Below are 13,476 nucleotides of genomic sequence, written 5' to 3'. Positions count from 1 at the left end.
TTGTTGCAAAAGAGACACAGATACAGGAGACAGGAAGAGAATCCCAAGTGTGGATACACACAGCCAACACAGTCTGGGTGGATTTCAGTGATGGTGATGCTAAATCTGAGGAATTGATGATCCAACACAGCACTGGCTGCCAGAAGAGGTGGACAGATGAGGGATTAGGTCCTGTCAGTGAGCAACCTGCTCAGGCTTGATGTTAATATCAACAGCAGGCACACTTTCTGCTGACCCAGAAAAGATCCTCATGAAATGAAAATAAATGAATCATGTTTAACACACTCCTCAGTGAGCCATCCATCCGAAAGAGAGTCGAGAGGAGCCTCCAGATAAAGCTTTGATGAAGCTGTCAGTCAAACCGACACACGGGCAATCTACTGCTATACAAAATGTAGATTTGTAAGGGCAACCGACCATGGATCTCTTGGGTAGAGCACCTTGCGAGAGTCCTCCACAAACATTTCCAGTGCTGACTAAGTTCATTGCATCAGTAAGAGGTAACAAAGCTCCACTCCCAACATGGCAAACAGACAGAGCAGATCAAGGGAATTACCCTCAACAAAATTAGATGATTGATACCGTGTGCAGCTGAACAAGGTCCAGTGGGAAACAATTAATAGAAAGAAAGCAACCCGTAAAAGGGACTTTTAGATGGACGGACCACTGCAGAGCGTCCCTCCCCGCAAAATATGACAACTTGTGGAATCACGGGACATATACCCCGACCCCTTCACTGAGAAACACAACTAACGATTACAGGTAACAGCCTCTTCTTTAAACGAAACACAATGTATGTACATTGTAATACATTAATTGTATTGATTGGCTACAGACTCAATAAGAGAAACCACACAAAATACAATGAATTACTCAATTTACTCCCAATGCACCAGAGCTAGTTGGTGGGAGATTCCATATGGCTGTTAAAAATTCATGAATTAGACTCTGGGGGATCTCCTTAACTCCTTGTCGGTCTTTCATTGGAACAGGTGGTGAACATACCATAATAAATCATCTGAAGCAGAATCACACAACTTGTGAAGCTACTGTTGACATGTTTAACCTTTATTTAACTAGGCAAGTCAGTTAATGGCAAATCAGTCAATGACGGCCTTGGAAAAGTGGGTTAACTGCCTTGTTCAGGGGCAGAACGACAGATTTTGTACCTTGGGGATTCGATCTTACAACCTTGTGGTTACTAATCCAACGCTCTTAACCACTAGGCTACGCTGCCGCTGACTCTCATCTACATATGGTCATTTCCATGTAAAAGTTCATAGGAGTGTATCAAGTTTTGCGTCAAATGAAAGCTAAGACTGTATATTTTTGGGAGATTAAGGCATAGATTCCTTTTTCAACCATTTTCCACCCCCCCCCCCCCCCCCCAAAAAAAAAAAAAAAATTGTCATAGGTAAAGACTTTGGTATCTGGATAAACAGGTGGAAAAGGGGTCTTAGAAAACATCTACCGAGAAAAGTCTTAAAAGGTATAAGAAATACATCAAAACACAATCATATTGACGTAAAGACGTTTATATTTAGTTTCTAAGAAATTGTTGACCTTCTGTAAATTGAAGAAATATTGCCTTGTGCTTTGTAATTTTGTTACCAAAAACACACACATATTTATGATGCTTTCAAATGTCTCTCCCTCATGAGGAGGGAGGATAGTGAAAGTTTACAGAAGTAACAAGTAAAGGTAGACCTATCAATTAGTTATAGGGATTTTACTGATATACATTTTCTTTATGAATTAGTAAATTATTTAAACTCCTAATTCCATTACCAAATTGGAAATTTACGGCAACTGAATTGGCTACAATGGGAAATCATAACAGTCACAAACCACAGTTGGGTCACCTGCTACTGTCCTCCCTTCCACTGGCATCCTGTTAAGTTCAGCTCAGAATTGTTTTCTTTGTCTTTCTGTTATCTGGTGGTCAAACCAAGAGTGTTAAAACAGTCTGGAAAACCCATCCCTCTCCCTCTCCCTCTCCAGTTAATATCAACTTTCCCAGCTCTTACTGGGAGAGTTGAAATTTAGTCATTCCACCCTGGCCTTGATGTTAATGTCCATAAATGGACCGAACTGGACCAAATCTGAACCTAGCATAGTTTGGATAGCACAGTACAGTGCAGTCCAGTACAGTACAGTGAGTAGAGTACAGTAGAACACAGTAGAATACAGTACATTACAGTATAGTGAGTAGAGCACAGTAAAGTACAGTACAATACAGTACAGTGAGCAGAGGGTGGGGACAGATCTTTTCCCCATCATATTTTGGTGGGTCATAGAGAAAAAAATCACTGTTTTATAGCTCATCTCATGCTATTGTTCACAATTTGCCATGAGGCTTAGACAAAATGTTGCTGTCTTAAAGCTCATTTCCTGCTGCTCTACACAACTTTCACGAGGCTGAGAGAAAATTATGCCGTTTTAAAGCTTATTTCTTGCAATTCTACACATTTTGCTATCATATGCTTTCTGGAGGGGGGGGGGGGGCAATCAATATTTACTTTCTTGCTTGCCTCACATCCTAAAGGGTTGTAGGTGGTAGGCTATGGATGTGGGGTTGAGGAAGCTGACAAATTTGCCCTTTGGGATAATACCACATAATGCAGCACTTGCCTCATTCACATGGAACAGACACACTGCTTTAGCCTCCTCTGCTGCGAGGCATTCTCCTTTCCCTTTCATGCATCCCACCAAGCATTATAAAATGACTGTACAAAAGGGCTCTGGGTGGGTACTGTATGACTGCTGCCCCCCCGACTACTCCTCCTCATTGTCGTGTCTGCCTTGGGGAGAATGGGGTGTGATGCCACTGTAAAGCATGGGCGAGAGGAGAGATGAGATATGAGAGAGATGTGCGTGTCCTTTCAGATCCCGATGCAGGCACACACGACTGATAAATACAGCCTGAATGTTCTGTTTCCCCAAACCCATCACAGATAAGAGCTCCCTATCTGTCTACAGAAGTGTGAAATCTGTGAAGACAGAAGCAAGCACTGAGGTGCATGAGCTACATGAATTGCTTTGCTGTGTAAAATAAAAGGCATTGATTGAGACTGGGCCATAGCACAGAGAGACATTAGCCTGGGAAACGATAAGGGATATGGATACGCTGACTAGTGTTTGTGGCTTCCTTGTTTAAGCTACAAAATTGAAGGGATTTATTCTAAATTGAGGGGATATGTCAAAAAAAATCCAAACTGGCTACTTCAGACAGAAAATACATATAATGTATATTCAATTATTTACATGTCACACACTATGAAACATACCAATACAACCTAATACAGCACTGATTAAAAACATTTTTGTTAACAGTCTGACACATGATTGGTCAGCCATATGCATTAGTGCAGCTCTGAACTGAAATGCTGCCATGGTTCAATTGCTGCTGTCACTGAGAAGGTGATGGGTGATGTGTATTATTAGTTAGACAATTTGTCAAGGCTATAAAGTATTGCTGTACTCGAGATGAAAAGCATACAGCAACAGACTAACTAATCTCCAGGGGCAATGTAATTCTCAGAGAATTCATTAAAAAAACGTTTGAAGCGATCAGCAACTGTCCACAAAGATGCAACCGACTACCGTCACATGTTGTGACTGACATTTCTTGGTGTCAGCAATTCTGCGACCTATTGACAGCCTGCAAGTAGGGCTTCATAGCATGCAAAAACTGTTGCAACTTCTTACTTCTCTGTTTGGATAGGCTCACAGAACTGCTGAATGGGTATGTAGTGGACATAATTCATTACAAAGGGGCAAAGAAATATGACATTAAAATCAGTGGCAAAAAAAAGTATGAAATGTAAAATGCAGAAAAACATAGGGTCTGGCGATAAATAATAGGCTACTTTGATATTCAGATTTTACATCAATTTAATTGAGTGGGTAGATTGCTTATACACTTTATACAATTAGGCTACAGAATAAAATTGATTGTCCATCCATCCCCTGCTCATTCACACTCTGTGATTGCAGAGCTCTCTTTATCAGCATGCAGTATAAATATATAATAAAGTAAGATCCTCCCCTTTGGCATTGGTAATCCGGTCATGATTTCACTTTAGATTACGCTACAACTGAACAGGCATGTCAGATCTATTCACAAAACAAACATAAATATTTCAATCGCGATAACCGCGATAACCGGAATGTATGAGGTGTATTCAAATCTACATCATTTAACTGTGTCAGTTTAACAAAAAGTCACCACATTAAATCAGTTTGCGATAGAAGAGACGAATGCTGATATGTTTTGGGCTACAATGCACGACCACTGCAGTCAGAGCAGTCAGAGCACAGAAGCTTGTTCAGGAAATGGCAGTATGAATTACATATTTAAAGTATGAATGAAAGATTAAAACGCAAAAACAGATACTTATCGATAACCAAATCATGTTGATTTAAATGAAAGACGCGGACTGGTCACAACAGAGAAATACTAACAACAGTAGCCAAAAACACATACGCGCACAATCACGCACACGCGCAACTTCAACGTTTATGCATGCTTATCAGAGAGCTGCATCAATGATATTTACACAGATACAGCTCAATGATATTTTACAACAAAAATAAATCGTGGAAGCAACTTAAAAATAATGAAACTATTCAGTAAGCCATTTACCAGGTCCGTGGTCATGTTCTGTTGAGTAGTGGCAATCATTTTTGCTGTCTTCAACAAGCGTCTTCCTAGAATTAAATCGTGCTCCTTTAGCGTTTGGTCTGCATGCATGCGTTGTTCGCACGTTGTCCAAGTGAAAACATTGATCTCTCTCTCTCTCTCTCTCTCTCTGAGGGAGGAAGAGTTTTGTGTGTGTGTGTGTGTGTGTGTGTTGTTCTGTATATGGTCATTTGAAAATACTTACTGATTTTCCACCCATACCACTGATTAGCTCAGAAATTAATCAAGACACGGTCAAAACCTCTGTCTCAGCAACATTTCATGGTCATACCCACTTGCCCAGTGGGTAAGTATAACATCCCAATAATACATTTGACGAATGAATGTTAATTAATACTAACGCATAATAATTATCATAATAATCATCATCATTAAAACGTAATATTGATTATTGTGGATTTTCCCAAATTTTCATTCATATTTGCCACATTTTATTTAGGCTACTGTTGCTTGCAGGACTGTCTGATCCAGGATCAGAGCTAAGAGGTAACCGTTTTATGGAGCTGCTGGCCCCTATACGCGTTGACGTACAGCTACGTGAAGAACGTCAGTTGATATTCATTGGCTAGTGGGTACATTTGAAATTAAACGTGCCTATTTTATTTGAATACACACTTCCAGGAGCTGAGTTTGAGATGATCCGAACAAAAGAATAACACACTTGCTCATCCAGTGGCAAAAGAGAGGTCAAAACATTTGGCTGTGAAAAGGTTTAGGTGTTTTGTCTGCCTTATTTCATTACTCAGAGTGGTGGACTCAGCAAGCGGTATGTACTTGTAACGTTAGTTATTCTATTAACGTTAGCATGCTAGCTAGCTGTAGTTTTTTGAATCATAGTTCCATCATTAACAATGTTGGCTAGCCTAGCTAAATCTACTTTTGCTTGCTAAATTAGCTAAATGTTTTGTATGTGCGAGTAAACTTTTTTTAATGACAATCAACATGTTTACTCAAATCTTCAACGTTAGTTCGGTTACTATGATGAATAGAGTAATAGTAATGGCGTCTTTTTAGGCACTAACGTTAACTCCGTCATGGTTCGTTGGACAAAAATGTGGGCGTTTTGAATAAATGCCGAAAATAAGGTCTGTGGCAAACACAGGCTTAGGAGATCTTACACGTTTTTTGTTCTATGAGAATCTTCTAACCTCCACTTTTTGTGAAATGTGATTATTTTATATAATAAAAAAAAAGCACAGGCTCAATAATTCATAACGGTAATTTTAACTGACTGATGTAATCTCATAAAACGCAACGTAAAATCTTCTAAGGCTGTGTTAACCTCGGACCTTGTATTCGGAGTTTAGCCAAAACCGTATTCTAGTTAAATAAAACAAGATTCTTTCCTCATAGAAATGGCTGAACGAACCAGAGGTAAATACTTTTCGGTTTATAGGACTAACGTTACAAGCTCTATGATTAGGGTTCACCAGCAGACAATTGTGCCGAAACAATTAGCTTGGGGATGATGTTATTCAATATTCACGTTTATTTTTATGAGCCTCATAGAAGTTCATGATCAGTATTGGTTTCTATGTGCCCTTTATTTTTCCCAGAAGATGGACACTGCTGTGATGAACCTACACAGCTTGTTTGGCAATCTGAGGTCTCATGTAGACATACTCAATGAGAGCATTGAGCCCCGTAAGTAATTCTGTTTAATTTGATTTGACAAGGAGATTAATAATATAGACAATGGATAAGATGTATTTAAAGCTAACACACATTATTGTACAACTTCCCTTATCAGAGTTCATCCAGATGGCCCTTAACTTTGAGGACTGCCGTCGTAGATGGCTCAGGCTTGAGCGGGACCTGGGGTCCTGCAAGGAAGTGCTTTCCAAGGCAGAAACGGAGAGGGGAGCCCTGGAAGTCAAACTCAAGCATGCTCGAAATCAAGTCGACGTGGAGATCCGCCGCCGCCAGAAGGCAGAAGCTGACTGTGATAAGTTGGTGTGTATGCACTGACAAAGTCTATCTTCATATTTTCTTCTCTTCACTGGCACCCTCAGACTGGTTCACTCTTCTCCCAATAAACTGTCAAATGGCTTCATACGACTTCTCTCATCTCCGCTCTCCCTGTGTTCTCCTGTGTTACAGGACCGCCAGATCCAGCTGATTCGGGAGCTTCTGATCACCGAGGGCTCCAGCAATAGCATCCAGCTGAATGAAGAGCAGCGTTCTGCTCTGGCCTTCCTTAACGCTCGTTCTCAGGCGGCACCAGCTAACCTTAACACCAGCCGAAGGTAAGGACCCACTTCTAGTGCCTTGCTCCTGTTCATGAGTTGAAAAGCTTACCAATGCATTTTCTATTAACATATCAACATCTGAAAAGTTACACTATTTAATTTGGTTATTTTCCATAGATTGAAGACCATTGATGAGTCTGCCTCCATTTCATCAGACATCAGCTATGATAAAACGGATGACTCTCTGGTAAGTTTATATATTTGTCTTGTCTAAATGCTTAAGCCTCTGAATCAAGTATATTACTCATCCAAACCTTTAGCTTGGAGAATGGCTAAAGCAATTCATAATATAATAATATAATATATATATATATATATATATATATATATATATATATATATATATATATATATATATATATATATATATATATATATATATATATATATATATATATATATATATATATATATATATATGCATAATATATATATATATATATATATATATATGCATAATATAATTGAGATGATAAGTTGGCATATTTTGCAATAATGAACCTGGTCTGTTTGTTTGATAAACCATTCCAGGACTGGGACTCATCCATCGTGAGAACTGTGCGACTGAAGAAACGTGAAAAGAGGGTAAGCAGTTCATTGGAATGATTTTTTTATTTATTTTTATTTTACCTTTATTTAACTAGGCAAGTCAGTTAAGAACAAATTCTTATTTACAATGACGGCCTAGGAACAGTGGGTTAACTGCCTGTTCAGGGGCAGAACGACAGATTTGTACCTTGTCAGCTCGGGGGTTTGAACTTGCAACCTTCCGGTTACTAGTCCAACGCTTTAACCACTAGGCTACCTTGCCGCCCCGGAATTATTTATTGAATGTGTAAATGAAGGGCGCGGTGGTGTATTTGTTATTAACATGTTTGACATCTTCATTACAGCGTTCTGCCTCAAGAAATTTCATTGATGGTCCCCCATGTGCTTCCAAAAGGTCTCGATCAACAGGCAGAACTTCTGAAAAGGTAAAGGTTTCATTTCTGTAAATATGCCCATTGTCCAAAAACATCTGAAACCCTTTAAAGGGTATCTTAAAAAGACAGATGTCTTAACCCCCCCCCCCCCCCCACGCACATACTTTATTTTTTAATGCAAATATATATATTTATATACATTGACTTTGCTGATAACTATTTTATTTTTATTTAAGAAATTACTTACTATGACTGTTGTGCTTGTTTCACTTAGCTATCTTATTGTGAAATTTCATTTTCAACTTCATATTAATAATCTCTAGCACTACTTGAACATCAACATATGAAAATGGTGCGTTTTGTAGTTATAAAGACAAGTGTTTCCAATGCACTTCAACCAATTAGTAGGAAATGCTTACTCATTGGTTAAAATCACATGATGTACACAGATGTCATTAGAAACTCTTATCTTCCTGTCTTTTTTACTACCAAACATAGGAATGCACCATTTTCACATATGTTGCTGTTGGGGTGGTGCTATGATGCAATTTCTCTTTTAAGATGAATGCGCTAACTGTAAGTCTGGATACGAGCATCTGCTAAATGAATCAAATGTAGGGAGCTGAGAGCGGTTACTCATTATACGGTTGAGGTTTAAAGTGATTTGACTGATCTGTTTAATGGCTGTAGGGAAATGAGTCTCTTGTGGCCAAGACTACAGTGACCGTGCCTGCTAACGGAGGTCCCATTGAAGCCGTCTCTACTATTGAGTCGGTTCCCTACTGGACTCGGAGCAGGAGAAAGACTGGTAACAGCTCTTACTCATTTACTGTTTATTTGGTCAACTTTGCAATGGAAGATGGTATTTTTATGTCGAAGCATGATGTGATATTTATTTGGGAAGCAGCACGCAGCGGGACTGTATTAGTTTATCCTTGACAATGTGACATGTTCATAAATCATCATAACTGCTTTGTCAGAGCAGTATTTGACCTCTCGCTCCCACTTGTTCAGCTACACAGGAGTGGGACTCGGAGTCAGTAAAGTCTGAGGATGTCATGTTCAAACAGCCCAGCAGGCCTCAGGAACCCAGCACGCCCCAGGGCAACGGGGGTGTCCGTTTGCACGAGTTTGTCTCCAAAACGGTAGGAATGTCATTTTGTTTTCAGTCAGAGCGTTATCACATGGGTGAATTTAGAAAGGCTATTTTATTGAATTAGCTTTTGTAGTAAAAACGTGTTGCTTTGGTTCTTATTTTCAGGTTAAAATGACAAGTTATGATTTGTGCGAACTTGTATCAACCACGCTTTGTTTTACCTCACGCTCAGGTAATCAAGCCAGAGTCATGTGTACCTTGTGGCAAGAGGATCAAGTTCGGAAAGATCTCCTTGAAGTGTCGTGACTGCAGAGTGGTCACCCACCCAGAGTGTCGTGAACGCTGTCCCCTGCCATGCATCCCCAGCCTGAGTGGCACTCCTGTCAAAATCGGACAGGTACAGGATTGTTTCTTGTGAATTCTCAACTTGTATTCATATACTCAAACAATACGTTCATTCTGATACATGCACTTGTCTGTCTTCAAGTATCTTGTGATTTCAGTGTAGTCTAATGGGATAACCATTCCCTCTTAAATGTATTACCGATCCCAGGGTACGCTTACAGACTACGTCTCCCATGTCCAATCTCCCATGATTCCCTCTTTGGTGGTGCACTGCGTCAATGAGATTGAGCAGAGGGGCCTACATGAGGTGAGTTGTCATCTCCAGTCTGTTTAAAAAATATTTAAAAAATACAGCCTCACACCGAGCTGTATAATTGCTATTTTTTTTTTAGCTTAGTTTATACAGTAGTAATATAGTGTGAAACACAGTAAATAGTTTGAAGCTATCTGTGATTGATCCCAGTTTCACCATGCTCTTTTCTCTCCCAGACCGGCCTCTATCGGCTGTCCGGTTCAGACCGCACGGTCAAGGAACTGAAGGAGAAGTTCCTGCGTGGGAAGACTGTCCCGCTGCTCAGCAAGGTGGATGATATCCACTGCGTCACTGGGCTCCTCAAGGACTTCCTCAGGAACCTCAAAGAGCCCCTCCTCACCTTCCGCCTCAACCACACCTTCATGGAGGCTGCAGGTTGGTGTTGGCCCTTAAGCGATAAAACAATAACTTTATCACTCTGTGGTTGGTTTGGCCAGTGGTAGACTGGATAAAGGTGTCTTTTAGTTGCTTTGCATAGCCATTTTGTCCTTGGGCACACTAAATGTTTTGGTTAGTAATACAGTCAAATACAGTTAAGCGTTCCTTCGTGATGTTCTTGGTCACCAGTAAATGTAGTTACTAAGTCCCTGCAATGTTAAATTCTTCATCTGGACTAAAACAAATAATAATCCATGTCTACAACTCAACTTCTGTGCTCTCTACTGACGTTTCACTTTGTCCTCAGAGCTGGCGGATGAGGATAACAGCATTGCCCTGATGTACCAGACAATCAGTGACCTGCCACAGGCTAACAGGGACACCCTGGCCTTCTTGGCCATTCATCTTCAGAGGTTAGCATCTGCTGTGCAGCTCTCCTTACTCATTTTAAATGTAATTGTTGCTCCCTATCACTGATCATTTGAGCTTTGTTGTTTGTTTTTCTCCTTGATAAATGGGCTCCTATTGCCCAACATGCATTCTCTTTCAGGGTTGCACAAAGCCTGGACACTAAGATGGACATCACCAACTTGGCTCGGGTGTTTGGGCCAACTATCGTTGGCCATGCAGTGCCTGACCCAGAGCCCGTGACAATCCTGCAGGACACCAAACGCCAGCCCAAGGTAACTCATTACAGCAACAGTCTTGGTTTAATTAACTTGCAGTAAAAATACCATGGTTACATTTTAACGTCTAATTATTTTAAGTCTTGCAAGTTGTTTGATCTGTTTAGCCCCTTCAAAGAGGATGTGGCAATATGCTGTAATTCTTCAGGAAAAAACAGAAGCTAATGCATTTCTATTATTACCCAGGTTATTGAGCGTCTGCTGGGCCTGCCGGTGGAGTACTGGAGCCAGTTCATGATGGTGGACCATGACCAGCCGCACCCTGATCACATGATTATCGAGAACAATAACTGTTATACCCCTGACCACAAAGGTGAGCCTAGTCAAGCATTATCTCAGCAACCCCGTACCAAATCCCACGTGAGTGCCTGCCTCTGGCCAGGTCCTCCATTTAGGTTCATGTGTTATTATATTGACAATTTATGAAAATGTTATATTTAAAAACAAATGCAAATCAGTTGGTTACCAACTGGGGTAATGTGACTAATGTTGACTGTGTGTATTGATATTGTTCCAGTGAGCATGCTGGGTCCTCTCACCACTCCAGAGCACCACCAAATGAACAAAACTCCGTCCTCCAGCTCTCTGGGTCAACGCATGAGGTCCACCCTGAGCAAGACTACACCCAAGTAAGCGCTCTGTCCTGTCATGCATTTTACTTATTCAGTGTTTTTTTTGTAAGTCACTGCAATGTGTATGTAGTTCCTGGCTGAAGGACTTGGGTTTTCGCTAGTCTCAATGCAAATGCCATTGTTCAACAAAACAGACAGCCTTAAGTTAATGTAGATGACCTCTGAATAAGTTCTTTCACCAAGTTCATAATTTGCTCCTTTTTAACGTTGGCTTCATTTGACTAATGCTAATAGTAATGTTTTTTTGTTGTAACTTTCAGGTTTGGGAGTAAGAGCAAGTCTGTCGTGGGAGTGGGAATCACCAGTCGCCAAGGAAACTTTTTTGCATCTCCGCTCCTCAAGTAATCCAAAGCCGCTGCAGAGCAGCTCTGTTCAATACCTAGCAGCAGGTTTTTACTTGTTTTATTTTAGACAATTTTACACGATTGAGACAGTAATGGTTCCACAGATGTTTTATATTTTTAAATTGTAGGATTTGTCTTTTTTACGTGTGCAAAAAAAATTAATATTTTTCCAATCAAAAGGGAGGGTCTCTTTGGAGCGCAGTTTTTTTTAAAGTTGGCTCTGAATCAAGATGCTTTCTGTTGATTTCTCATCACCTCTGGCAATGACATGTACTAGGTTTGTAGATACAATTTAAGGTTTTTCTTCAGTATCCTCCTGTGATTTATTTACAAAGAAACATTTGAACATTGGTTGCGAATGTGCGTGTCTGAATTTAGGCTGTTGGAAAAAAAGGCTGTTCTTATATGAATATCTAACATGCAATTTGCGGATCACCAGTTGGAAAACAACTTTGCATAGAGCTTTTTATGACGGGCTTGAACGGAGTTGGCACTGCGGGTGGCATTATATTTCTGTGTTTCCCCCCTGTATTTGTATAATCACTTTTGAAAGGTCTACATGCTTTAGCTCCATTTGTCTTTTACATACTCAAGACTAGCCACAGTATGGCAATACTAATATGATGCTGCGTCTTTAGTCTGCAGTGTTCTTTAGCTATAATTATCTAACAGAGGTAACCAAGTAGCTGTATGCCTGGTGAGTCCAGTACATTTAGCCATTTATTCATACAACTTGATTATACGTTTTACTTTTTCTTAACTTTTTTTATTTTTAAATGTTACCTTTTATTTAACTAGGTAAGTCAGTTAAGAACAAATTCTTATTTACAATGACGGCCAAACCCGGATGACGCTGGGCCAATTGTGCGCCGGCCTATTGGACTCCTAATCACGGCCGGTTCTGATGCAACTTAACTTAGGTTTAACATTTCACCCGTTTCCTTTTCTGAGCGTTCTATAATATAGCTTATACTACAAGTAGTCCTCGGAAATGGATTACTTTACTTTGATTTACTACATACTTTTCATGACCATCTTTGTTTGCACAATGGAAGGTTGGTTCTGGCTATAATGTTCTGTGCCCCTAGTGGCCTAGAACGCTGCATTGCGTAACTGAGAATCTGTGTGTAGAAATGGGGGCATTTCAACAAGAATGTAACATTTCCTTTGATCAAAGCTTTTTCTGGTCAATTTGTTTTGTACAAGTACATGCTGTATGATCTGTGATTTGTAAAAACAGTATACAGTACATTTAAACTGGTCTCTCATTACCTTTCATTGTTGCTGCACTAACTTAAAAAAAATACAGGAAATGCTTGAGGGCTACAAAGTATTGAAAGCAGGTGCGGTTCCTGAGTTAAAGAAGCAATTAACATCCCATGTATGAAAATGCTGGTCAGGCTGTTATTTTGGCTACCATGGCTATGCCCCTATAGGATGACAATGCCACCATCCACAGGGCACAAATAGTCACTGAATGGTTTGATGAGCAAGAAAACAATGTATGCCATATCAACCACCAGACCTCTACCCAATTGAACACTTATGGGAGATTCTGGAGCAGAGCCTGAGACCACTTTCCACCACCATCAACGAATCACCAAATTATCGAATTTGTGGAAGAATAGTGCCTCCCTCCGAGTTCCAGACAGTGATAAAATCTATGCCATGGTGCATTGAAGCTGTTCTTGCCCAACACCCTATTAAGACACTGTTGGTGTTTCCTTCATTTTCAGTTACATGTAGAAGAATGTAGATAATTCAGAATACTACTGTAGTCTGTCAGGTCATTACTCCAGTTGTGTTCT

At 40.1% G+C, this 13,476-nt stretch overlaps 2 protein-coding genes across 3 annotated transcripts in view; one reads left to right on the top strand and one right to left on the bottom strand.

Moving 5' to 3' along the window:
- LOC139367629 (inactive dipeptidyl peptidase 10-like) overlaps positions 1–4,729 on the bottom strand; it is a 34,629-nt gene extending 29,900 nt beyond the window's left edge. The window contains exon 1 of the mRNA XM_071105897.1: positions 4,646–4,729. Within this exon, the coding sequence (XP_070961998.1) occupies positions 4,646–4,684 (39 nt within the window). The 5' untranslated portion in view covers positions 4,685–4,729. The remainder of the gene's footprint in view (positions 1–4,645) is intronic.
- Positions 4,730–5,283: 554 nt separating this feature from the next.
- LOC139368522 (rac GTPase-activating protein 1-like) lies at positions 5,284–13,096 on the top strand. Of its 2 annotated transcripts, none has more exons than XM_071107522.1 (17): positions 5,284–5,468; positions 6,259–6,346; positions 6,453–6,655; positions 6,803–6,948; positions 7,069–7,138; positions 7,483–7,536; positions 7,845–7,925; positions 8,565–8,682; positions 8,889–9,019; positions 9,203–9,367; positions 9,524–9,622; positions 9,805–10,003; positions 10,314–10,419; positions 10,557–10,689; positions 10,879–11,005; positions 11,210–11,321; positions 11,585–13,096. In XM_071107522.1, the coding sequence occupies exons 2-17, from the start codon at positions 6,262–6,264 to the stop codon at positions 11,667–11,669; spliced, it is 1,914 nt and encodes a 637-aa protein (XP_070963623.1). In that variant the 5' UTR covers positions 5,284–5,468; positions 6,259–6,261; the 3' UTR covers positions 11,670–13,096. The 2 variants fall into 2 exon arrangements, with proteins under 2 accessions (XP_070963623.1, XP_070963624.1); XM_071107523.1 differs by having other exon boundaries at positions 5,313–5,468; positions 6,262–6,346.
- Positions 13,097–13,476: the final 380 nt, after the last annotated feature.

The sequence above is a fragment of the Oncorhynchus clarkii genome, chromosome 16 (assembly GCF_045791955.1).
Source record: "Oncorhynchus clarkii lewisi isolate Uvic-CL-2024 chromosome 16, UVic_Ocla_1.0, whole genome shotgun sequence".
Taxonomy (NCBI): Eukaryota; Metazoa; Chordata; class Actinopteri; order Salmoniformes; family Salmonidae; genus Oncorhynchus; species Oncorhynchus clarkii.
This window is presented reverse-complemented; position numbering and strand designations above follow the sequence as displayed.